Source organism: Orycteropus afer, unplaced genomic scaffold (assembly GCF_000298275.1).
Source record: "Orycteropus afer afer isolate SDZICR_OR568_19922 unplaced genomic scaffold, OryAfe1.0 scaffold00469, whole genome shotgun sequence".
In the NCBI taxonomy this organism is placed as follows: domain Eukaryota; kingdom Metazoa; phylum Chordata; class Mammalia; order Tubulidentata; family Orycteropodidae; genus Orycteropus; species Orycteropus afer.
In genome coordinates this window covers 525,976-548,944 of record NW_006922056.1, presented here as the reverse complement: position 1 = coordinate 548,944, position 22,969 = coordinate 525,976, and the positions used below count along the sequence as shown (strand labels likewise).

Here is a 22,969-nt window from a genome sequence, read left to right as displayed (position 1 = left end):
CAGCGTATTCACACGGCACATTCCCACAGTGTGCTCACACGTAGTGCTGATTCAGCTGTCACAGTGTTCACACACAGCACGCTCACACACAGCACGTTCACACAGTGTGCTCACACAGCACGTTCACACAGTGTGCTCACACAGCACGTTCACACAGTGTGCTCACACAGCACATTCACACAGTGTGCTCACACAGCACGTTCACACAGTGTGCTCACACACAGCACGTTCACACAGAGCTCACACATGGCGTATTCATACAGCACATTCCTAGTGTGCTCACACACAGGGTATTCGCACAGCACTGACTCAGCTCTTACCCAGTGCTCGCTCACAGCACGTTCACACAGAGCTTTCACACAGAGCTTATACACAGCGTATTCACATGGCACATTCCCACAGTGTGCTCACACATAGTATGTTCCCACAGGGCGCTAACCCACAGCTCGCCTAGAGCCCCTTCCCCTGACTCCAGGCCCTTGTTCGCAATGAAAGCAACTTCACTGCACGTCCCTAGGTCCCCAGCACCTTCTTGCCACAATAGTCAGTGCCATCAACTCTGCTCCTCTCAGGACCTGCAGTAGCTACAGTGTCCTGAGCATCTGTGGGCTCCTGACTCTGGTAGCCAATGTGGAGAGAGGCTCGGGGTTGCTGGCCAGCTCTCCCGAGGCCTTGCTGAGCTGGGGTCCCAGTCAGGTCTGTGGGTTGCAGGCCTTTGTCCTTGGGCTCCCGCTCGTAAGTGTTGCCATCTCCTTAGCTTGACTTCCAAGGCTCTGGCTCCTCAGCCCTCGCCTTGCCTGCCCCTCCAGGCGCCCTGTTCCTATGGTCACTCCCGGTCCCTTTTCTTCAGACACCCTGCCCCTACGGGCGTCCTACTTCCGTGGGTGTCCCCAGCCCTGCTTTGCAGACACAGGGCTTTGCCTGTATTGCCTCCTGTGGCTCCCAGCCTGACTCTTTCAAAAGCCCACCCTGCTCAGACCCACAGACCCCAGACCTGGCCTGTCCCTCACCTCTGACCTGAGGTCACTCACCTCCCCTTACTGGGTCCCCCCAGCTGGTGCGTCTGGGGCCTGAGCCTCCCCCACCTCTTGGCAGCTACATCTTTGAGCTGTTTGCTGAAGCCCAGATCACGTGCCAGACCAAGGGCTGCATCCTGGACTCCCTGGACCAGGTCATCCAGCACCTGGCAGCCCGTAAGTCACCTTACCCCTGCCTGGGGGGCTTCACTAACTGCAGGAAGACTCGAGCAGATGCACCTAAGGCCCAGGGGGGTCCTGCCTGGAGCTGAGCTGCTTGGGGTGGCTGTCTGTCCCCCACACCACCTGTGGGCCATATTCCCTGCATGTCTGGGGGTGACCTGAACACAGGCAGAGGGTACACACTGAGCCCAGCCACGCACATTCCCACCTTCCCGACTGGGATGTGGAGTTCAGGGCCACGTGGCCATGCCGTCACAGGTTCTGTGTCGTCCTTTGCCAGCTCCGTCCATTCGTGGTGCATCCTGTTGGCTGCTCCCCAGCCAGCCCACTGTGGGGAGTCCATGAGAATGGGCATGGCTGGCCTCCTGCATCTCCCGTCCTGTGTCAGGAGGCATTCCTCTTGACCTGGTGCTCCCAGGGCCTTTTTCTCCTGGGGATACTGGGCCTCACTTGTCCTGGCTCAAGGGTGGGATGGCCACAGCTCCCAGGCCAATGTGGCTACAGAGCCACTTGTCCTTCAGCCCCCGGGTCCCAAGCCCTTCAGAGGTGGGACCCATGTTCTTGGGAGAGCAACCCTTTGGTGGGTATGGCCTGTGTCCACTACCTGGCTGGCCCTCTGGGGGCAGGGTCCAAGCTCTGGCTGTGTGAGATTGTCACCTGTGTCCCTGCCTCCAGGTGCTGGGGTGTTCACCAACACGGTAGGGCTGCAGAAGCTCTCGGACATCATCCAGGTAGGGCTACTTGTCAGGGTACTTCCCTCTTGGTGGAGCAGGTGGGGCTGTCACAGAGTCTGTGCAGTGGCGGCATGACACAGGCTCCTCACTGGTAGCCCAGCTCCCCTCCTGCCCCCTGCATGCAGTGCCAACCCAGCTGAGCCAGGCTGCATCAGCCCTGCCCACCTTCTGGGCCATGGTCCCCACCCCACCCATGTACAGAAATGACCGAAGTAACTTCTGGCCTTGTCCCTCTACTGGTTGGGCTTTGTGAACAGCTTCCCTTACATTGAAAATGGGGGACATGATGATTTCCTGAAGCAGCTGTTAGAGAACAGGCAGATGCCACGTGTCCCAGAAAGAGAACAGCCTCATTGGCACCGTTAGTTTCCTATCCATCCTGTCATTGCATGTCTGGAGGTGACCTGGCCGCAGGCAGAGGGCACATGCTGAGGGTGGTACCTGGCACCTTGGTGGGGCTGTGGCTGCCTGTGCTGTGCCACTATCCCAGGGAGTCCAGGGTCATCAGCTGTGGTCAGCAGCCCAGGTCTGGCGTACAGCAGCCATCAGGGCCATGGAGCCCCTCCTGGGTACGCGCCAGGCTGGATGTTCCACTGCTGCTCCGCCCTGTCAGGGGACATGGGAGGAACGGGGACGCTGTGTGACCACGTGGGAGGGTCAGCTGCCTCCTTTGCAGCTGAGGCGCCACGTGTCAGAGCAGAGCTCACTGGGAGGCACGGGGCCTGGTGGCCTGTGGCTTCATCTCTCAGCCTGTGCCCTCGTGCATGTGCCGGGCACCTGTGCTGGGCCACTTACAGTTGGAGGTGGCGTGTCCTGCCTCCTTGCAGCTGGGGGCCTGGGGCTCTGTCCTCCCAGGGCACGTGTCCTCAAGACAACAGCGCTGGGGCTGCAGGTTCCTGCTGGCCCACCCTGTGGGGCCTTGCCAAGCTTGACTCCTAGGACGGGGGCGCTGCCCCTGCTGTGGGCCCTGCCCTGTTTCCTGTACTGTCTGCGTGAGCAGGCCCTGAGTCAGCCTGGCTGCTACATCCGCTGTCCCTCCCCGGGATGCAGCTCCAGGTGCTGCCAGGTCTGCAGGAACTGCCGCAGGCCCTGCTGCTTGGGGTCTCTGTCAGCCTTTGGCCTGACTCAGCCAGCCTTCCCACTCCGCCCAGGTGCAGCACAGGCCTGACAGCATGCTTGCGCATTCATCAGCAAGTCATTGCTTGGCCTCAGGCCCTCCTGTCAGGCTGAGGGTGTATGGTGCATCTGGACAGGGCAGATCCAAGGGCAGATCTCGGAGAGGCTGAGAGGTCAGCCCGGCCACCTGACCCTCAGGGTTGCATGTCTTCCTGGCGCAAAGTCTTTTCTCGGCACTGTTCCCCACCATTATCCCTTGCGTGTTGACTGGGAAGCCTGTACGAACCCCAGCTCTCACTCAGCTGCTCTCGTGCTGGCCACCTGTCATTTTTCAAAGGTTTAGTGGATGTTTCCTCGCAGTCCAGTGATGGGTTTTGTCCTGTGAAGTCGTGGGCTCCCTGCTGTGGGATGGGGCACATAGGGGCACACAGAGACAGAGGGGCCTGTGCCGAGCCATGCTGGGCTACACCCCAGGGCCACTAGATGACACTGCTGTTGGGCAGTGGATGCCACCCCGAGAGGTGTCTGTCCCGTATGCCCGGGCTGACTTCCTGGCCTGGTCTCTGCCCTGCAGATGGTCTTCAGCACTGACTCACCTGAGGGTAGCCCGGGCTCTGTAGGAGGTCAGGGGGCATCGAAGTTCTACAAGGTAGGAGATGCTTTGGTGCTGTGGGACCTCCCAGGCTGGCGGGTGCGATGGGCTGGGTGGCCCTGGAGTGTTGTGCACACTGTCCCTGCAGGTGCACATCCACCCCGACACGGGCCAGCACAGGAGGGCGCAGAGGTTAACCTCCTGGAATGCCGCGGCAGCCAGGAAGCAAGGTACAGCCCAGGAGGGTCCCCCATACGCACCTGACCCTTCCTGGCTCTTGGTCTCGTGGCCGGGGTTGGCCCAGCCACCTTCTGTGTGTGCAGCCCACTGCTGGGTTCCTCCTTGTCCTGCTTGGAAAAGTCAAAGGGTGCTGTGAGGACCCTGAGGGGAGGCCCAGAGCTGCCTCTGTGGGTATTGGCGGGGTAGGGCCCAGCCCACACCCCCAGCCCTCTTTAACCTGGGGCATCCGAGCCCCCTCCAGTCTTGGGTACCCCAGCACTGCCCCTCTGTGCTCGGGTCAGGAGGATGGGGATATCTGCCATCTCCCCTCTTTTTGGAAATCCTGTGATTCTCAGAAATGGTCCTTCCCTAAAGGAATTGACAGGAAGTTACTTCATTTCCCTTGCTGAGAAGTGGGGGGCGGGGCCTCAGCAGAGGCTTTGGAGCACCCCTCTGTGGGGGCTGGGCACTGTGGGAAGCGCTCCAGTCACTATTCCAAGGTTTCCACCCTTCACCAGTGCACGTTCCTGTCCTCGAGGGGCGGCCATGGGCCTGTCCCTGTCTGCCCCCAGAAAGGGTTTTGGAAGGTGGCTGTCATGGCTGCTGGCCCTGGGCCCCACTTGGTCATGTCTGAGGTCATCCTCCATGTCCCAAGATGACAACACTGGGACAAGGCCCTGGCCTCCGTGCCCCGGCCGGCCAGGGAGGCACTTCTAGGGACTCAGGGACTCCTGCGCGAGCCAGTGATCTCGTTTACTCCTGAGGTGACATACTGGCTCTTGCCGTCACAGGCCCTTCTGGTGTCTGGGAGGCCTGGGAACTGCCCTTTTGCAATCCTGCTATAGCCTGTGGGAGCTGGCGCTGGCCTCCTTCCTGGCGTGGGCTGTTGGCAGGCAGTGAGCAGGTCACTGCCCTGGGACAGTCCTTTTGTGTCCTCAGCCTCACATCATGGTTCCTGCCTCAGCTTGTGGGGGGGGGGTAGACTGTTCTCTCTGAGATCTGCCTGCTGTTGCAGGGGCTGCGCCAGGCCAGCTTCTGTGGGATGGAACCTAGATCACTGTCCCCTCCTGGGGGGCTGTGATCTGCCTGGGTTGGGCCAGGGGCACTATGGCCCTGGATCACCCTGTGGCCACCCCAACTGTCATGTGATTGGCAATGGTCCTGAAGTCTGTGAAGGCCATGGAGGCGAGAGTCCTGACTCCATACGTCCCCCCAGGGAAAGGGCCTTATTCCCACCCTCACACATGTCCCCCCAGGGGAGGTGCCTCGTTCCCTCCCCCACACGTCCCCCCAGGGGAGGTGCCTCGTTCCCTCCCCCACACGTGTCTCCCCAGGGAAGGTGCCTGATTTCCACCCCCACGCGTGTCTCCCCAGGGAAGGTGCTAAGCTACTGGTGTTTCAACCCAGGCCACAGCATTCGTGAGCTCATGTGCCAGGGGGTCCGCTCACTCATTCTCACCAGTGGCACGCTGGCCCCTGTGTCCTCCTTTGCCTTGGAGCTGCAGATGTAAGGGGGGGAGCCCCTGGGGATGGGGGCAGAGCGAGCCTGTGGAGAGCTAGACTTTGGTGCCAGGGGTCCCTGGGTGCTTGGGGCTTAGGGCCCGGGGAGGGACAGTGGGTGCCTGTGCAGCCAACCCAGCCTACCCTACTGCCACACAGCCCTTTCCCTGTCTGCCTGGAGAACCCTCACGTCATCGACAAGCACCAGATCTGGGTGGGGATCATCCCCAAAGGTCCCGACGGGGCTCAGCTGAGCTCGGCGTTTGACAGACGGTAAGACCTCGGCTCAGCCAGGACGGGTGGCTAGCACTGAGCTCACCCAGGCAGCGGGCTGAGAGGAGGGCCTATGCTGCTGTGGGTGGGGCCCACTGTCAGCAGTGCGTGTGGGGGGCATCCCAGACCGTCTGCATCCTGAGAGTACTGCGGTGCTCACCTGGCCGCCCAGTCCTGGCCCAGCGTGCGAGAGGAAGGTGTGCACTGGCCAGTGTGTGGAGGAGGGCTGCCCATGGCCGTCAGCGTGGGCTGCACTGGAGGGAATGCTGGGGGGAAAGCCCCCACAGGCAGGGGTGGAGGAGGGCAGGTGCAGGAGGCACAGTGTGCCAAGATGGGCAAAGGAGAGCATCGGTAACCTGGGTGCCACTCACCCTGTGCCCGCGGGCCTTGTCTGCAGTGCCTGGGCTGCCTGTTCTGTCATCCACGCTGCTCCATGGGGCTGTTGGGTGGGGCTAGGGCTCCGGGTGGTCCTGGGCCAAATGGAGCCCAGGCAGCATGACCACCGGCACTGGGGGCACAGGTGGAGGCCTGGCCTTGGAGCCCTCCTCAGTCCTGGGGGCCAAGGCCAGAACTGGGCCCTTTGTGGAAGCTGTCTCCTTGGCTTCATGCAGGTTTTCTGACGAGTGCCTGTCCTCGCTGGGGAAGACCGTGGGTGAGTGCCTGTCCCGAGGGCAGCCCTGCCTCACCCTGGGAGCCTCTCCGCAGCACCCCAGCCGTGACCAGGCCTCTGCTTGCAGGCAACCTTGCCCGCGTGGTGCCTCACGGACTGCTGGTCTTCTTCCCTTCATACCCCGTCATGGAGAAAAGCCTGGAGTTTTGGCGGGTGTGCCCCTCCCCCATCCTTTGTGCCCTGGCGTGGGTGGGGGCAAGGGCACCAGACAGCAGAGGTCCAGGAGAGGTGGACAGTGGGGAGAGTATGTGGCCAGGCTCTCCCTGTGTACCTTGGATGGGGGGAGCAGTGACCAGGTGTGGGGTGGCTGTGCTCTGGTCTCACCTCTAGGCCCACGACTTTGCCCGGAGGATTGAGGAGCTGAAACCGATGTTTGTGGAGCCCAGGGGCAAAACTGGCTTCTCGCAGGTATGTCCCACTAGGCTTGGCCCAGCCCCACAGGTAGGCCCTGTCCTTCCCTTTGTGTCCAAGGTGTCCCAGGCCACTGGCCACTCCTGACCAGGTTCAGACCAGCTCCCTTCTGGTCAGGAAGCAGCAGCTCGCCAGTATGCATGGTGACCTGTGTCCCAGCGGCCACGCAGAGCCAGGCTCCCCAGCCCCCCCTTACCCTGGGGTTCTCCTGTTTTCTAGACCCAGTACCTTCTGGCCTCCCTCCTGGCCAGCAGGCTGGGGCCTGAGCCCAGGCTGACCAGCCTCTCTTGCAGGTTATTGATGCTTACTATGCTAAGGTCACTTCTCCAGGGTCCGGCGGGGCCACCTTCCTGGCTGTGTGCCGTGGGAAGGTGAGGCCTTGGTGTAGTCCCACATGGCTGTCCCCCAGTTTCCTATTTGGTAGATGCTGTCAGGGTAGGGCTGACTGCTGACTGCTGCTGTCACATACTGCTGGCTTCAGGGTTCCAGGACTGCAGACTCTGGTGGGGCGAGACTGGGGCACCTGCCCCCACCCCCATGCTGATGGTTTCAGCCAAGGCGAAGGGTCCTGGCTGCTGTAGAGGGGTAGGCAAGAAGCGTGCACCCTACTCAGCATCTTCCTGTCCCTGTCCCCAGGCCAGTGAGGGGCTGGACTTTGCAGACATGAATGGCCGTGGTGTGATTGTCACGGGCCTCCCGTATCCCCCACGCATGGACCCCCGAGTTGTCCTCAAGATGCAGTTCTTGGACGAGATGAGGGGCCAGAGTGGATCCAGAGGCCAGGTCAGGGGTCAGGGGGCCAGGACCTGTAAGCTGCTGCGGGGCTAGAAGCTGGGATGTGCAGGGAACCACTGATGAGTCCATCCCCCATGCAGTTCCTCTCTGGACAAGACTGGTACCGGCAGCAGGCAGCCAGAGCTGTGAACCAGGCCATTGGCCGGGTGATCCGGCACCGCCAGGACTACGGTGCCGTCTTCCTCTGCGACCACAGGTGGCTTTGTGGTTTCTTGTGCCCTACCAAGGCCCGAATCCCTTCTGGACCTGTGCCCACCCAGAGCAGAGCAGGGTCCACAGACCTCCTCCAGCCTAAGAGGACCTCTAGCATTCCTGGGGAGCAGGGCTCTAAGTCCGTGGGGGGTCCTGAGCCCTTTGTACAGCTCTGGGTGGGTGGGACCTTGGGACCCTGCTGATAGCCCTACCCCTGCAAGGTTCGCTCACGCCGACACCAGAGCCCAGCTGCCGTCATGGGTGCGTCCGTTTGTCCAGGTGTATGACAGCTTTGGCCCTGTCATCCGGGATGTGGCCCAGTTCTTCCGTGTTGCTCAGAGAACGGTGAGCTCAATAGCTCAACTGAGCTCGCCAGGGAGGGGCTGTCTCCTTGGAAGCCACAGAAAGGACAGGTGAGGGCCTCACCCAGCCACCTCTCATGGCAGATGCCTGTGCCCACACCCCGGGCTGCTGCTGTGGGCCCATCCCTGGGAGACAGTGCCGTCCCAGGGGTCACACCGCCCAGCCCCCTGGTCCTGACCAGAAGTGCCAAGAGCCTGGATGTGCACGTGCCCAGCCTGCAGCGGAGGCCCGTGGGTGTGTAGGGGCGAGGGGCGGGGCAGTGGGGTGAGCCCCAGCAGTAGGTACTGGTGGCCAGAGTAGCTGCTGCCTGCTGAGCCCCTCAGTGGGTGTGACTGCCCCCTCCATTTCTCCCAGGGTCATTGGCTGCCGGGGAAGCTGACAGCAGAGTGTGCCTGGAATATGAGCAGGGGCTGGTCCTGGCCCAGCGGAGGCCCAAGGGGCTGCTGGCTGCCCTGGAGCACACCGAGCAGCGGGCCGGGAGGCTTGGGGAGGAGGAGGTGAAGGGGGAAGAAGCCTGCAGATGGACATGAGCTCAGACCGCCCACTCATTTTCCCAGCCTCACCTGGGGCCCCTCGCTCCTAGGGCCCCACCTCTCCCCTGCCTGGTTTGTGCCAAGCATCCTGGGCCTGCCCCCCACTCCTGTTGGGGCATCAGCCTCTCCTGCCCCTCTAGGTCAGACCAGCCTCTGGGCCCATCTCCCCACAAGGGGCATCCTTGTCCCATTCCCTTCCAGACGTCGAGAGCAGGAGGCATAGTGGAGGGAGGGGCAGAGCACCTTGGGACCCCAGGTGTCATCTACCCCCACATCAACCTGGGAGATGTCTGCCGATGGGCTTTGGGGACTCCAGGGGTTGAGGGGATGGGTTGGGACTGTGGCTGTCACCCCCAGGTGCCCTGCTGCTCCACCCTGTCACTGCAGCATGAGAAGAGGTTGGTGGACGCACAGAGAGGGTGCAGGAAGAGGATCAAGCTTGTCGGTGGCCACTGCCCTCAGGTGCACCTGTGCTTTGGGTGTAGGCCCTCGGTGGCCTCTGACCTGACCAGGTGGGGTTGTGGACCAGAGCAGGGCCTGGGAAGGCCCCCAGGGCAGCTTTCTTGGACAGCCATGGAGACTGCCGGGCGGTCTCAGACGGTCCTATCAGTGCTGGGAGTTTGGAGACAGTAGGTCTGGGTGGACAGAGGGACCCTCCAGGAAAGAGGTCACTGGGTAGGGAGGGAGGTCAGGCATCGGGGGCTCTAGGCTCCGGCAGAACAACCCCCTCACTGCCATATGCCCCCCCATCAGAACACCCCCCCACCACTTCCTCTCTTCCATCAGAACCTGGCACCTGGAGACACTGTTCTCGGCAGCACGTCTCCTCTGCCCTTTTCGATTTTAACCTGGTATTTGAAGCAACTTCAGCTTTGTAAGACAGTTACAAGAGTCTTGATGTCTCCCTCCTCCTCCACGCAGCATCCCTGAGCGTGACCACCCTCAAAGACTGGATGGGCACAGGCCATGCCGCAGTCTCCAAGGCACCCATGCCCCTGCCCGGTCAGGGCCTGCCCACGTGTGCTTGCAACACCCTGGTTGGTGGCCACCTAGCATTTCTCACCCCTAGGGTAGCTGGTGGCAGCCTGGGGTAAGCCTGTGAGCTGTGGGCAGAGGCGGGCTTGTGGCCCCACTTTTGGGTTTAGTTTTTGTTGTGATTTTGTACAAGGGCACTTTGGCTGGGCAGTGGGCTGTCTGCCACCTGTCACCAGGGATACTGCCTCTGCATCCACCTCTGGTGACACCAGGGGCACTTCCTCCCTCTGGGGGCCTGCATAGCCACTGCTTGAGTTCCGAGCTGGCCATGGTCCTCACCCTCAGGCACCCTGGGTCTGGGACCTGCATGCTGCGATAAGGATAGCACTGTGCTCAGCCCTGGGTGTGGCCACAGGGGTGATGTGCTCGGGTGACTGGTTTGTCAGCTCCTGGCCTCAGATGAGAGCAGTCAGTCCTGAGCAGTTTCAGTTACAGCCTGAGCCAGAGCGTCCCCAACCCCCAACCTCCTGGGAAGCCCAAGGGTTGCTGCCTCTGTCCTTGTGGTTTCTGGAAGTACCAGGCTGAGCTCAGGGAGGGCCACCAGGTGTGAGCTGTGGGCTTGTTGCCAAGGTGCCTGGGCCTATAGGAACCCAGCCCAGCAGGGGGTGAAGGAGGCAGTGCTGGATACCCCCCCCCCCTTTGTGGATGGGGCAGAAAGGCAGGGGCTGGATGTCCCCTTTGTGGACAGAGGGCCCTGATGGGGGGGGGTAGGTACAGGCTCGATGCCTGCACATGATCTGAAGGGAGGAGCAGGGCAGCCCTTTGTGTGAGGTGCTGGATCCTCTCCATGTTGTGAGCTTGGTTCCTAGCAGAGGGTCTAGAGTCAGGAGAAGTGGGGCATCAGGGCAGGCTGGGGGCTGCTGAGCCAGGAGTCTGCAGGTGATTCCCGGCTGTCTGGGCAGGGTTGGATGCGGAGGAGACAGCACTGCCGGCCCAGGAGCCTGGCTTTGAGGGGATCCTGGTCTCTGCCCTGTGGCTGCTCTCAGGCTATGCAGTATCACCCGAAGGCCGCCTGTAGTCTCCAGGCTTTCTGTGCCGGCCCATGCTTGTGGCTGCCCCTCACTGTCTCCTTGTGACTGCTGACAGTCTGACTACATGCCCAGACCTGGCCTCTTCTCACGGCTGCCCTGCTCTGCCTCCAAGAGTGAGCGTGGCCTGTGGGTACCATGAGTGCAAGACAGAGCCCCTGCTACCCCTCAGGCTAAGGGACAATGGCAGGCAGATGGTGGCATGGGGCCCTGTTTTCTCCAGCCACTGCCTTCTCTGCCCACAGGGGCTGGGATGACTGGCTCACACTGGCACTTTGGGGGCCTCAGAGCCTGTGGGGCCAGCCCTGACTGTGTAGCCTGTGTCCCTAGGAGGCAGAGGAACTGGCATCTGGTGAGCAGGTAGACAGAGCCAAGCTGTTCATGGCAGCTGTGAAGCAGGCCCTGAGCCAGGCTAGCTTCAGCACCTTCACCCGGGCCTTGCGGGACTATAAGGGCTCCGACAACCTGGACGACCTCACTGCCAAACTTGGGCTCCTCTTCGCCGAGGACCCTGGGAAGCACAGCCTGCTCCGAGGTGACATGGGGCGGGCAGGCAGAGGTCGTTCCCTGAAGAGGAGCCTGGTGGGGTCCCCAGCTCTCTCGAGTCCTCAGCCCCCCCTCCTCACAGGGCTCTACCAGTTTGTCCGGCCCCACCACAAGCAGCGGTTTGAGGAGGCCTGCCTCCAGCTGACGGGTCAGGGCTGCAGCTACCAGCCAGAGCATATCCTAACTGGAGGGCAGCTGGCCTCTAGCCCCAGTGGTGAGTGGGGCCCTGCATGCCCCTATCTGTCCATACCCTGTCTGAACCTGGATACTACCTGAACAGCATATAACATGTGGCAGAAACCTTCCTCCCGAGGACAGGTGTCACCCCGAGGGGCCCTGACTGGGCCAGAAGATGCCCCCCACCCCCAGGAGGCTTGCCAGCCTAACAACTACTGTACCCGGCTTGGTACCTGATGGTCCTGGGGTGGCCTCTATGGCAGTGATCCTACTGTGTGCCCAGGCCTTGTACCCTGCTGTCCTCAGGGCCATGAGGGCCAGTGTGCCCTGCAGCCCCACCTCTTCCCCATGGGGACTTTCTGGACCCCTGGAGTGCAAGGTGCTTCCCTCTAACCGGTGCTGTGGGGTCTCAGTGCTGCTCATGTTTCCCCAGAGGGGCAGCAGCCTAATACTAGGCTGATTGTCTCCGAGGCTGCGGCCGTGCAGCTGGGTCCTGGAGAGCACCTGAACCAGGGTGGGCCCCATCTGGCCACGAGGCCTCCTACCACAGGTACCCGTAAGACTGGAGACCCTGGGGTGCAACAAGAGCCCTGAACCCCGGTCTCCGTGGGGAGCCTCCCCTGTGGGGGGTTTTCGGGAGTGCCTGCCTGGGATTCTCCAGCACTTGGAGTCCACACACAGGCACACGGGCCCTGACGTGGCCCTGGAACCTACCTTCCAGGAGAGCCCAGCAGCCACCCAGGAACAGGCCGATGGGGCCGGCACACCGTGACTGCCTACCTAGAGGATGCCCGAAGGGCACTGGGCTCCGAAGGCTGCAGCCAGCTCTTGGCCGCACTGACTGCATACAAGAAGGATGACAGCTATGACAAAGTGGTGGCTGTGGTGGCTGCGCTAACCACTGCCAGGCCTGAGGACTTCCCACTGCTGCGGAGCAAGTGGCCCTGGGGCTGTCTGGGGCTGGGGGGGGCGGCACCTAGGGGGAGTACAAGGGCTGAGCGCCCCTGCCCCACAGGATTCAGCATGTTTGTGCGCCCACACCACCGGCAGCAGTTCCTGCAGATGTACTTGGACCTGACGGGCCAGCCCACCCCAGCTGGTGCGGTGGGAGCTCCAGCCACCAGCATCACCGGGCCTCCCAGCCCAGAGCCCAGCCACAGGCCAGGTAGGATGTGTTGCCCCAATACGCCTGCCTCCCAAGCTCCGTCACCATGGGATTCCAGCTCATCTCTGAGTGGGGGACTTCACCCTCTGTCTCCAGGCCCTTCCCAGTCTGAGAAACCCAGCAAGGCCCAGAGGCTGGCTGAAAGCTCAGGAGCCAACGCTGTCCTCACAGAGTCCCCCTGCGGCCAGTCAGAGTCCCCGAGGGGTATGTCAGGGAAGGGAGCCTGTGCCAAGGTCCATGGCTCCACATGGCCCCGTGCAGGGGGCTCTTCGTGCTCCGGCTGTGGGGAGGACGGCCAGGTGCTCTTCCAGTGCCCTGCCTGTGACTTCCAGTGCTGCCAGGCCTGCTGGCACCAGCACCTCCAGGTCGGCCCCCACCCTTCAGGCATGAGACCCTCCCACAGGGTGCCGGGCAGCCTGTCTAGTCAGGCTTCTGTCCCCACAGGCCTCTAGGACATGCCCAGCTTGCCACGCTGCTGCCAGGAAACAGAGTCTCTCACAAGTCTTCTGGACGGGGCCCCTGTGAGCCTCCCCATGGGGCCTGAGGGACCTTGCCTGGACTCTTGCCTCTCTGGCCCTGTTTGGGATGACCCAGCACAGGATGACCTGGCATGGCCAGAATCTCTTGGGACAGCTGGCTGACCCCCACCATGGTGGCTTGACCTGAAACCTCCAGGGGCTCACATCTGACCCTAGACCTGGAAGGACCTGGAAGGGGAGAGGCTGGCTACCCTCTGGGGGTGCTCGCTGGCCCCTGTACAGGACTTCTGCCTGCCTGTGGGGGCTGGAACCCCTGTGAATAAACATACCAGTAGGGCCGCTCTGCCATCTCTGCCTGACTTGACTTGGGGATTGGGTGGGGGTGGTCTCATGGCAGGGTCCCAGGTCCCAAACTTTCCCCCCAGGCAAATGAGCCCTAAAGGGCTCCCTAGGCCCCACCTTGACTCCCAGGCTCACCCGGGCCCTGGCTCATCCCTGAGGGAGAGTGGCATATGTGGGGGGCGCCCCCCAGGTGGTGAGCGTGGAGGGGCTGCATTGCCTCAGCTCCTGCAGCACCCTCCCACACCTAAGTAGGCACGCGTGCCCTCCTGCAACCACCCCCTGGGCCGGGGTTGTGACGCTGGGTCACCTCTGCCGGCACAGCCCCTCCAGGCAGTCACATCCCCCTCCCCTGACGGGGAGTGGTTCCTGCGGGGGCGGGGCCGGCCCGCCCTCTCGCGCCGCCCCATAAACGAAGCCGCTCCGCAGGCGCGTGCTAGGGACCCACAGGGCGACGGCAGGTGAAGCTGGGTGCCGGCCTGCGCGTTCCGGAGAGGCGGGCGGGCTGTGGCCGCGGGCCTGCGGAGCGCCGCGCTTCCCCCGCACCAGCGCACCCCGAGGCCGCGGACGTCCGCTCCAGCAAGGACCATGAGGCTGGCTGGCTGGCTGGGCCCGAGCTCGCCGTGGGCGCTGGCCGCCCTGCTGCTGGCGCTGGCCGCGCGCGGGGTGGCGAGCGGCGCGCCCACCTTCCCGTGGCGGGACACCGAGACGCTCGAGCGGCTGGTGTGTGAGCAGTGTCCGCCAGGCACCTTCGTGCAGCAGCCCTGCGGCCGGGGCCGCCCCACAGCGTGCGCCGCGTGCCCGCCGCGCCACTACACGCAGTTCTGGAACTATCTGGATCGCTGCCGCTACTGCAACGTCATCTGCGGGGAGCGCGAGGAGGAGGTGCGGCCGTGCAGCGCCACTCGCAATCGGGCCTGCCGCTGCCGGCCCGGCTTCTTCGTGCACGCCGGCTTCTGCCTGGAACACACGCAGTGCCCGCCCGGCGCCGGCGTGGCGGCTCCCGGTGGGTGCACGGGCCCGGGGGGAGCGCGGGGCGGAGCGGCGCCGGTCGGCAGCCCCGTGACCCCGTGCGCCCCGCTCCAGGCACTTCCAGCCAGAACACGCAATGCCAGCCGTGCCCCGTGGGCACCTTCTCTGCCGGGCGCTCAAGCTCCGAGCGCTGCCAGCCCCACCGCAACTGCTCGGCCCTGGGCCTGACCCTCAACGTACCCGGCTCCTCCTTCCACGATGCCCTGTGCACCGGCTGCTCAAACTTCTCGCTCAGCACCCCGGAGCCAGGTGAGTTCGCCCCGCGCCATCAGTGTGGAGCGGGCCCGGCCCGGGCCCAGAGACGTCCAGGAAGCCTCCGAGCCGTTTCACGTGGGCAAACAGGCCCCGAGCGGTCAGCGGCCACAGTGGGGGTCCCGCTGGGCGCCCACCTCACCCCTCAGTCGCCCGGAACCGCTCCGGCCAGGCGCGCCCCCACCCCGGGCCTCAGGCGGCGCGCTCCGCTGTGCGGCGCCTGTGCCCTTCCCACCGCCTCGGCTTTCCACCCGGGCTTGTCCCAGCCTCCTGCCCTTGATCGGCGCCCAGCCCCTTGAGAGCCGTGCTCTGTTTGCAGGGCCGGAGTGCGAGCGCGCCCTCGTGGACTTCGTGGCCTTCCAGGACATGCCCTTCAAGAAGCTCCTGCGGCTGCAGCAGGCCCTGGCGGGATCCGGGGGGCAGAGGGCGCCGCCGCCGCCGCCGCCGCCGCGGGAGGAGGGTCGTGCCGCCTTGCAGCTCGACCTGCGACAGCAGCTGCTGGAGCTAGGTGCGCAGGGCGGGGTGCTGGGGGTGCGGCTGCTGCGGGCGCTGAGGGCGGCCAGGCTGACCGCGCTGGAGCGTAGCGTCCGTGCGCGCTTCTCCACCTCCCTCTGAGCGTCTCCCTTCCCCGCGTCCTATTTATTCTCCCCCTCCCGGGGGCCGACGCACCAGGCCATGGCGTTGGTGACGTTTATTTTTATAAATTCATTTTGTATCACAGCAGCTGCGATGTCTCCTGCCTTTGCTTCCAGGGCGGCTTGTCTGCTGCCACCCGGGGTGGGGGGGGCTTCCAAGCAGGCCCTTGCACTTGGCTACTCCAGGGGCAGATCCCCGGATGAGGCGTCAGACATGCCACAGTACTTGTGGGAGTTGGCCGTGGGCAGTGGGTGTACCATCTGTTCGAGTGCTCCCCAAGGCCCACGCTGTCTAGTCTGGCCCAGTGGCTGGGGCAGCACCTGGGCCAGAAGTGGGCACTGCCCAAGGGGCTCCTACGGGCTGCCTGGTCTCCGGAAGGGGAGGCCATGCCAGGAAGTCCTGTAGGCACCCCGTGCCGCCCCTCCCCCAACCGTGTCCATTTGAGCCAACAGGGAATTTCCGAGGAAGGGCCTAGGTGTTGGCTGGCAGCCCAGGCTCCTCACTGGGCCAGGATGATGTTCCACAGCCACCCGGAGCACCCCACGTGCTTTCTGGAAAAGGCAGCTTTTCCCCTCTGGGCCAGGCTGGGATGTGGCCTCGGGAAGGCGTCTGGAGTCTCTGGCAGGCTCCAGGGCTCTCCATTGGCCGATCCTTCCACAGCTACAGAGCAGTCCCTCCCCAAGGTCCTGGAAGCACCACTGCTGCCCCAGAAAGACCAGTAACCAGGGAAGGGGGCCTTAGTAGCCAACATGCTATGCACTCCAATCAGACTCACCCCCACTCCTAGCAACTCCTCCTGGGTGTGTGTGTGTGGGGGGGCATCTAATATGCCGGCCTGACCCAAGCAGCCCCCAGGTTGTGGTCAGCCATCTCCACATCACCCCCAAATCCCGTCTCCCCTGGGAAAGCCCCAAGCCATACCTGCCCACACCATCTGGAGTCTTGTTGGAGCTGCAAGCCAGGGACAGAACCTGGTGCTAAGGCTGACATGACAGTGGGGGCCCACCCTGTGTCGTCCCCACCCCACCCCCAGGCCAAGCTGTGGAAAAAATGAGCAGGACCACTCCAGTTTCTCACCCTTGACCCTGGTCAGACCCAGCCTTGGCCACTAGGCCCTGCTACTCATGTGTGGGTACAGCCGGGGTTTCTACAGGATAGGGGCACTGCTCTTCCAGAATGGCAGCTCAGGGCACCTCTGAGAATGCTGTCCCCAGGAACACAGGCCCTGGGGACCCACCTCCCCAACACAGTGCCCAAGTGAGCTGGACATCTGAATGGAGGACTCTGGTCCCATAAGTACCTCCCAACCTGCCAGGTGGGGTGGGGGCACCAAGACCTTAGCCCAAGCGCCCAGCTTTTCCATTCTAGTCAAACCCCCACCCCACGAAAGGTGCCTCCCTCCTAGATCAGGGGGCACAGATCAGATACCCTGCTGTGCCAGCCACAGGTGGTGAGATAGACAGTGGTCTACAGGGTGGCACTGCAGTTGTGCCACTCAGAGCCCCCTGAAGTTTTGGAAAACTTCATTCCTCAGCCCCCAGTCCCAACTCTGGACTGGATAGTGGGGCCAGGGGGCGACCACCCCCAGAGGGGTGTTTCAGGTGCTGCAGCAATGCTCCCTTCTGCAGAACCACTGGGGTGGGTACTAGGAACCAGCTCAGCCACGCCCCCCACGCAGAAGCCTCCGCACGCCAACACTTTTCTGGACATGGAGAAGTTTGTCTTAGAGAAAACAGAGCAAACACAGACTCCGGAGACAAAGCGCCCGGGCCCTGGAGCCAGCAGGGAGTGGCGGCAGCAGTCAGCAGTGCTAGCACCTACGTGATGTCCCTCTGCCGTGGCGGCCGGTGGAGGTTACGGACAACGCACTTCACCATCCACTCGATGCCTTCGTTCACGCCTTTGCTGCAGGAATGGCAAGTGTGAGTATGGGGCTATGTGCACCCCCAACCCATCTGGGACCCCACTCACCCTGTGAGCGCTGAACAAGCTTGGGTCAGGCAGTCCCGCCGCCCAATTTTGGAGGTGCAGTCGCTGAAGGCCGTCTTGATGTCAGGGATGGAGAGGCAGGTCTGTGGGAAACGAGGCCATGAGAGCAGAGCACAGTCCTCTACCCCAAGCAGTCAAGATGGCCACCTGTCCTGTCTGTCGTTCTCAGGGCTGCTCAGACAAGGCCTCCCCGGTAAGGATGGCGGTAACAGTGGTCCCAGGAGCAGCAGTGGCAACGAGGGGCTGGGCTGGTGCAGCCACACGGATCATCTTCTGACTCTGATCTTGGGTTCCTGCAGCCCTTCCTCTTCTCCCACCACCCCCACCCCCTCCGGCTGTCAGCACTTCAGACAGGGACATGAGCTGGTGAGCCAAGGACAAGACGGCGCGCCAAGGGAAGGCATCCAGAGTAGCACTGGGGGTCCTGGGTGACAGCATAGGGCTCTGTGCACTTGGGGCAGATGGACCAAGGTGCCTGAGGAACACCATGAATCCCTGCAACAGGCAGTGGAGCGGGCAAGGGGCACACGGACACCTGGCAGGGCCCACCCAGCTCACCTCCACGTCCTGCTTGTTGGCCAGTACTAGGATGGGGACACCCTCCAGCGCCTCACTTGTGACCATCTTCTCTGGGGAAGCAGGCAGGTTGTGAGGGACGGCCTGGCTCCCCCAGGCCCTCCACCCCACACCTAGGCACTCTGCCTCCAACACAGGCTTCAGCCGTGAGCTCACCAAACGCTCGCTTGGACTCTGACAGCCTCTCCTCGTCGGTGGAGTCAATCACATAGATGACACCATGGCACTCCGCGTAGTACTAGGAAGAGGGGCGTGGGGGTGGTCAGCGAGGGCAAGCAGCGTCCACAGCCGCCATCTCATGGAACCGGGATGTAAGGACACCATGCAGAGGTCAAGGGGCAGCCTCCGACAGGAAGTGGGGAGATGTACTTGACAGGAGGTACCCCCAACACTCCTCAGGTTGCACGGCCTGCTGACCTTGGCATGGTGGCAGCTGCTCCACCACTTCCTTCAGGTCTCGGCGAGGACGACTTTGGCCGAGGGTTTGTCTCCCTCTCCCTCCCTCCTCTAGGCATTGAGACCAACACACATTCCTCCATCCCCCAAGCCATCTTGGCCCGTTTCTGACAACTGGCCTGTGGGCCTGGTCTGTGGTGGGGACTCGGCAGAGTGGTCAGGCTGGCACCAAGACACATGGAAGGGGAGGAGCAAGGGGATGGTAAAGGAGGGGCTCATGCAAAGAGGTGGCACTGGGGCCTGGCCACACCCTGATCTCAAGGTGGGTTGGCAGGCCACACTTTCAGTGGTGGGCCATCACCAGAGGCCAGACAGAAGCCCAGTGATGCAAGGCAAACGGATGCACCCCACCCCTCCTGCCAGCAGCTGGTGGCCTCTTCAGGCCCTGGAGGCAGCCAGTCCTGCACATGAAGGGCTTCTGTGGCCTGTGCACAGCGCTGCTAAAGGGCACCAAGCCCAGGGAAGCCTGCAACTCTAGACCTGCAGGGGAAGCAGGTGTTGTGGGGCCTGGTGGCAGGCTGAGTCACCTAGTGGCTCCTGCCACCAGCCTTGTGCCCTGGAGATGGAGTAACAAACTAGGGGATGCCAGGAACACTTGGTCAGGGCTACCACATTCAAGTGGCTTCTGCCAGACCCGCCACAGCAGAAGGTGGGATCAGGGAGCTGGGACCAAGCACAAGTGGGGCCAGTGGGCAGGCCAGACCCAATGCACTATCACACCTGTGGCTGCACAGGGGCCCCCATACAAGAGTGGACACAACTGAGACTGGTGAGAAAGACCAGTTCCACACGTGGCTGTGGGACAGACATCAGGCAAAGGGCATTAACAGCAGCCTCAGCCTGGGGAGAGGTCTGCACCCTACGTCAAGGACCACCAGGGACAAAAATGCCACGGCCAGCTTGGCACGACTGCCCTATGCTATAGGATGGTTGTACACACGAAGGCCACGGTGGCAGAGACGAGGCTGAGGGAATGGTCGCCAACCACATACCCCAGCAGCGGCAGAGAGCAGTGGGGAGCCTTGCTGGGGTGTCATCACTCCAGGAGCTCCCAGGCCTCTGCCAGCAGGCTGACTGCACTGGGTGCAAGTTGGCCTGTTCTGCCCAATGACCTCTGGGCATGTTAAGGGCTCGCCAGGTGAAATACTGGCAAGGATGCTGTCACATCCAACCAGGACTCCGTGGAAAATGAGAAGGCCAGCATCTCCAACAAAAGGAGCATCACATGTGCAGACCATAAGATTTAGAACACAACAGGCTCACTGATCAAGGACCTTCATTTGGCACTGAGTGCCCCCTCCCTGACCAAGGAAGAACTTTCATGTGGCCCCAACCTCCCAACCCCCTTCCACCTGGACACATAGCTCTGGGTACAGACAGGCAGGGAGCAGGCCCTTCCCTTCCAGTGATGATGGGGCTCTGTGCTGCTGGGCCTCTGCTCAGAGGCCTGGTGTCTCCAAAGGACACTTTCACCAGGGACAGAGCAAGACCCATGGACTATAAACTATAGCTGCACCAGGCACTTTGAGCTCTTGTCCAGGGACCCCCAGGTACCAAGAGACCTCACTGTGGGAGAGTACAGTGCCTGGCTACAGGCAGCCGGGGTGTATGTATGGGATCAGGTGCCCACACCCTGGGACTGCACATGGGGAGGGCGTGGTGCTCAGGGGTCACACCCTTGATGCCAAGTCCAGATCGCACTGCTAAGTGATCAAGGTTGCAGTGCAGTAAATTACTTAGTGTGGCTTTTCTAGCCGTAAGTCTTTGTAAACTCTGTGGTGGAATTTGCTGTGAGCAGCTAAGGAGATCTTGATTGTAAAAGTTATCCACCTGGGGTATTTCTGTTGGGAGTAGCACTGGAGCAATGTTCTGGGAAGTTCACTCTCTCAGGTGCTTACAATTCTGATGTTATGATTGGCTAGTTTGGCCACTCTGCCAGCCTCAAAAGGAGGCCTCCTAGAGGCAGAATTCTGACTGCGGGCTGAGGAAGACGTGCTGCTGAAGGAGATACACATTGCTGAGTGAGAGACACAGAGGGATACTGTTGGGAGAGAAACTGAACATTTTTCCTGAACTCAAATTGTAGCCTGGTGCTTCCCTAATAAACCCCACAATCTGTGAGTTGTATGTGGCCACTGCAGTGAATTATCAGACCCAGGAGAGAGATGGTGGATGCTTTGGGAGGAACAGTTGGTGAAAGGGCTGGAGGGAGGCAGCATGTCTGGCCTCACAGTAACGGGCCTTGGGTTACTGATAGTGATTCTGTCTTCCTCTTGTGGGGCTAAAGGAGGTCAGAACATGTGGCCTCCTTGTCCTTTTTGCAAGGGCAACAAACATGGTAGCTGAGTGTGAGGGGATCCAGGAAGGTCAGCAGAGAGGTGAGGAGCACCCCACATCTTGTACATGATGGCCCAGGTGGCAGGCGCTACCTGGCTGCAGACAGAGCACCAGCAGGCGGCCCTTTTGTCAGCTCCTCCAGGATCTACTTCATCCACAGAGGTCCAGCCTGCCATGCCACCCTTTCTCCAGAGGGCATGACTTTGCTCTCTGCTCACAACTGCGTCCTCTCCACTATTCACAAATTTTGATACCCAGTGAACATCCCACACCGCAGTGTCACCATCTGCTCAAGAACCCATTGGGAAAACACACCCTGCACAGCTCCTTCTACTCCCCACGTGCATCTGGTGGTCTGACTAGGGCTTCGAGCCAGTCTGAAGCTCTCGTTCTAAGAAGTAGAGCCCTGGACTCAGCCTAGCCTCTGGCCCTTGCCAGCAGTCCCAGAAAGCACACCAAAAGCTTCTGGCCAGCAAGATGGAGCTGCTTTCTCAGCTGGAGCCAGGCAGGAAGGGGATCTGCTGGGTGCCTGCTGCCAGGGCCAGAAACCAAGACCTGGACACTCAGTCCCCGTGGAGATGACAGGCAGGTATCGGGAAACATGCGACCTGTCCCGTGCCAATCTGAAAGGCACTCCTCGAGGAAGAAGCTGTTCTGGGCACTCACTGTTGGCACAAGGCTGAGCTGAAGACGGAGTGCCCCGCACGGGCTCAATCTTGGGGCACAGGGGCAAAAGGGCCCCACTCTGGGGTCTGAAAAATGCACAAAACCCATGTCCAAAGAAGATGCTTGCTGTCCACCTTTGAAGAAGCGGTCCCCCTGGTGAGAAAAGGCCACTAGGTTTTGCTGACTTAAGCCCGAGTCTTGGGAGTGGAACCTCGGGCTTGTCGGCAAAGACTTGGAAAGGGCCACGAGTTAAGCAGCACACAGACTCTGAAACTTCCCTATGCTTGGTTCTTAGCTGTCATTCATCTGCACCGTGACAATTACATCTGTAAGCCAAAAGGAACCAAGGGCTTCCTTGCTTTTGGGGTGGCAATCAGAGAGGCTGAGAAGGCCTGGGGAGAGAAGCCTCGGGAAAAAGTAGTCAAAGCAGTTGTTGAAGGGCAGGAAAGAGGCTGAGACGGGTCCTGAGGGGGGTGAGGGCAAGGGGCAGGGCCTGCGCGCACATGCACACATGCACAAACGCATGCGCGCGCGCGCACACACACACGTGTCCCTGAGACATGTCTCACCTTGTCCCACAGCGACTGCAGCTCCTCCTGCCCCCCTAAGTCCCAGAACATGAGGCGTGTCTTCCCCACATCCACAGTGCCGACTGCAGAGGGAGAACCAGGGGCTGTGTGGCCTTGCTCCTCCAGGTGCCCCGCCTCCCCAGTCTGCCCCGGGGGTGGGGGGGGCCATGGACTCAGGCTGCACCCCAGGGCTCAGCGCCACGCCCCACTCACTGTTGAGGCCCACGGTGGTGGTGATCTTGGACAAGCTCATCCCCCTGTAGTGCTTGTTGAACCGGGTCTTCGACTGCTCCAGGAAGGTCTGCGGCGGGGAGCCAGCATCAGTTTCCGAGTCTGCCTCCCAAACACCCCTTCTCCGGCCCCCCTCGGGACACGGAACGGGTGACCTCGTGGTCTCAGGCGGGGCCCAGCACGTACCGTCTTGCCGGCATTGTCCAGGCCCAGGATCAGGATGCAGTACTCGTCCTTCTGGAACACGTACTTGTACAGGCCTGAGAGCAGCGTGTACATCCTGCCCTGCGACGCCCGGCATCCGTCAGGCTTCCGGGCTGCGCCACAGCGCCCCGTCCCCGCCGCGCCCGGCCTTCTGCTCCGAGCGGGAGCCCGGGCCGTTCCTGACACCCAGCCCGCCTCCCCTCTCAGCCTGCACGCCTGCAGCGCTGCCTGCGCCCTCCCACCGCACGGCTTCCCGGACCACGCACCGAGTCCCGGGCCACTCTGCTCCCTGCCGTGGCCTGGGCCTTGCACAGCGTCGGGGCCCTCCCTACCCTCCGGATCCCGGCCAGGTGTCCGCACACGCCCTTGTGGCCGCACCTGCCACCCCGGCCACTGCTGCAGGCTCGCTCCAACCCAGCAGCGTTCCTCAAAACGCGCTCGTGCGGGGCTCAGGCCTGCTCGGCCCCTCACGGCCGACGCGCGCCAGGAGCCACCGAGGCCACGAGGACCGGACTACAGGAGCCGCCGCGGTCGACCTCGCGGTCCGGCGTACCCGGAGGCGGCGGTGGCCGCGAGATGCCGGGCAGGGCGCCCACGCGGACCTCGAGTTCCGAGCCCTCGGCCCCACCACTAACTCCGCCCCAGACCCTCCAGC

The 22,969-nt window shown here is 62.4% G+C and overlaps 3 protein-coding genes across 3 annotated transcripts in view; 2 read left to right on the top strand and 1 right to left on the bottom strand.

Annotated features, from left to right (window-relative positions):
- Window positions 1–13,073, top strand: part of RTEL1 (regulator of telomere elongation helicase 1) — a 37,126-nt gene extending 24,053 nt beyond the window's left edge. Inside the window, exons 12-37 of the mRNA XM_007954696.2 lie at window positions 1,096–1,193; window positions 1,875–1,930; window positions 3,624–3,698; window positions 3,790–3,871; window positions 5,235–5,367; window positions 5,520–5,633; window positions 6,245–6,285; window positions 6,371–6,456; window positions 6,634–6,711; window positions 7,008–7,085; window positions 7,351–7,497; window positions 7,590–7,705; window positions 7,923–8,046; window positions 8,148–8,298; window positions 8,419–8,561; window positions 8,955–9,078; window positions 9,519–9,599; window positions 10,535–10,626; window positions 10,719–10,793; window positions 10,991–11,195; window positions 11,289–11,420; window positions 11,817–11,933; window positions 12,105–12,317; window positions 12,399–12,548; window positions 12,645–12,913; window positions 12,993–13,073. Of these exons, the coding sequence (XP_007952887.2) occupies window positions 1,096–1,193; window positions 1,875–1,930; window positions 3,624–3,698; window positions 3,790–3,871; window positions 5,235–5,367; window positions 5,520–5,633; window positions 6,245–6,285; window positions 6,371–6,456; window positions 6,634–6,711; window positions 7,008–7,085; window positions 7,351–7,497; window positions 7,590–7,705; window positions 7,923–8,046; window positions 8,148–8,298; window positions 8,419–8,561; window positions 8,955–9,078; window positions 9,519–9,599; window positions 10,535–10,626; window positions 10,719–10,793; window positions 10,991–11,195; window positions 11,289–11,420; window positions 11,817–11,933; window positions 12,105–12,317; window positions 12,399–12,548; window positions 12,645–12,913; window positions 12,993–13,073 (3,061 nt within the window). The remainder of the gene's footprint in view (window positions 1–1,095; window positions 1,194–1,874; window positions 1,931–3,623; window positions 3,699–3,789; window positions 3,872–5,234; window positions 5,368–5,519; window positions 5,634–6,244; window positions 6,286–6,370; window positions 6,457–6,633; window positions 6,712–7,007; window positions 7,086–7,350; window positions 7,498–7,589; window positions 7,706–7,922; window positions 8,047–8,147; window positions 8,299–8,418; window positions 8,562–8,954; window positions 9,079–9,518; window positions 9,600–10,534; window positions 10,627–10,718; window positions 10,794–10,990; window positions 11,196–11,288; window positions 11,421–11,816; window positions 11,934–12,104; window positions 12,318–12,398; window positions 12,549–12,644; window positions 12,914–12,992) is intronic.
- An 881-nt stretch (window positions 13,074–13,954) lies between these two features.
- TNFRSF6B (TNF receptor superfamily member 6b) lies at window positions 13,955–15,265 on the top strand. Its single transcript, XM_042782789.1, has 3 exons — window positions 13,955–14,372; window positions 14,453–14,647; window positions 14,970–15,265. The coding sequence occupies exons 1-3, from the start codon at window positions 13,955–13,957 to the stop codon at window positions 15,263–15,265; spliced, it is 909 nt and encodes a 302-aa protein (XP_042638723.1).
- A 1,838-nt stretch (window positions 15,266–17,103) lies between these two features.
- Window positions 17,104–22,389, bottom strand: ARFRP1 (ADP ribosylation factor related protein 1). The gene is made up of 7 exons (XM_007954662.2): window positions 22,297–22,389; window positions 22,093–22,180; window positions 21,880–21,962; window positions 18,008–18,089; window positions 17,834–17,904; window positions 17,258–17,358; window positions 17,104–17,191 (listed from the first exon to the last, which is right to left on the bottom strand). Exons 1-7 carry the CDS (start codon window positions 22,387–22,389, stop codon window positions 17,104–17,106), a joined length of 606 nt encoding a protein of 201 aa, XP_007952853.1.
- Window positions 22,390–22,969: the final 580 nt, after the last annotated feature.

Coding starts and splice junctions, on each gene's coding strand:
- TNFRSF6B (XM_042782789.1), top strand. CDS start 13,955: ATGAGGCTGGCTGGCTGGCTGGGCCCGAGCTCGCCGTGGGCGCTGGCC. Junction 14,373..14,452: donor CGCCGGCGTGGCGGCTCCCG/GTGGGTGCACGG, acceptor GCCCCGCTCCAG/GCACTTCCAGCCAGAACACG. Junction 14,648..14,969: donor GCTCAGCACCCCGGAGCCAG/GTGAGTTCGCCC, acceptor CTCTGTTTGCAG/GGCCGGAGTGCGAGCGCGCC.
- ARFRP1 (XM_007954662.2), bottom strand. CDS start 22,389: ATGTACACGCTGCTCTCAGGCCTGTACAAGTACGTGTTCCAGAAGGAC. Junction 22,181..22,296: donor TGGACAATGCCGGCAAGACG/GTACGTGCTGGG, acceptor TCCCCGCCGCAG/ACCTTCCTGGAGCAGTCGAA. Junction 17,192..17,257: donor GCTTGTTCAGCGCTCACAGG/GTGAGTGGGGTC, acceptor CCATTCCTGCAG/CAAAGGCGTGAACGAAGGCA.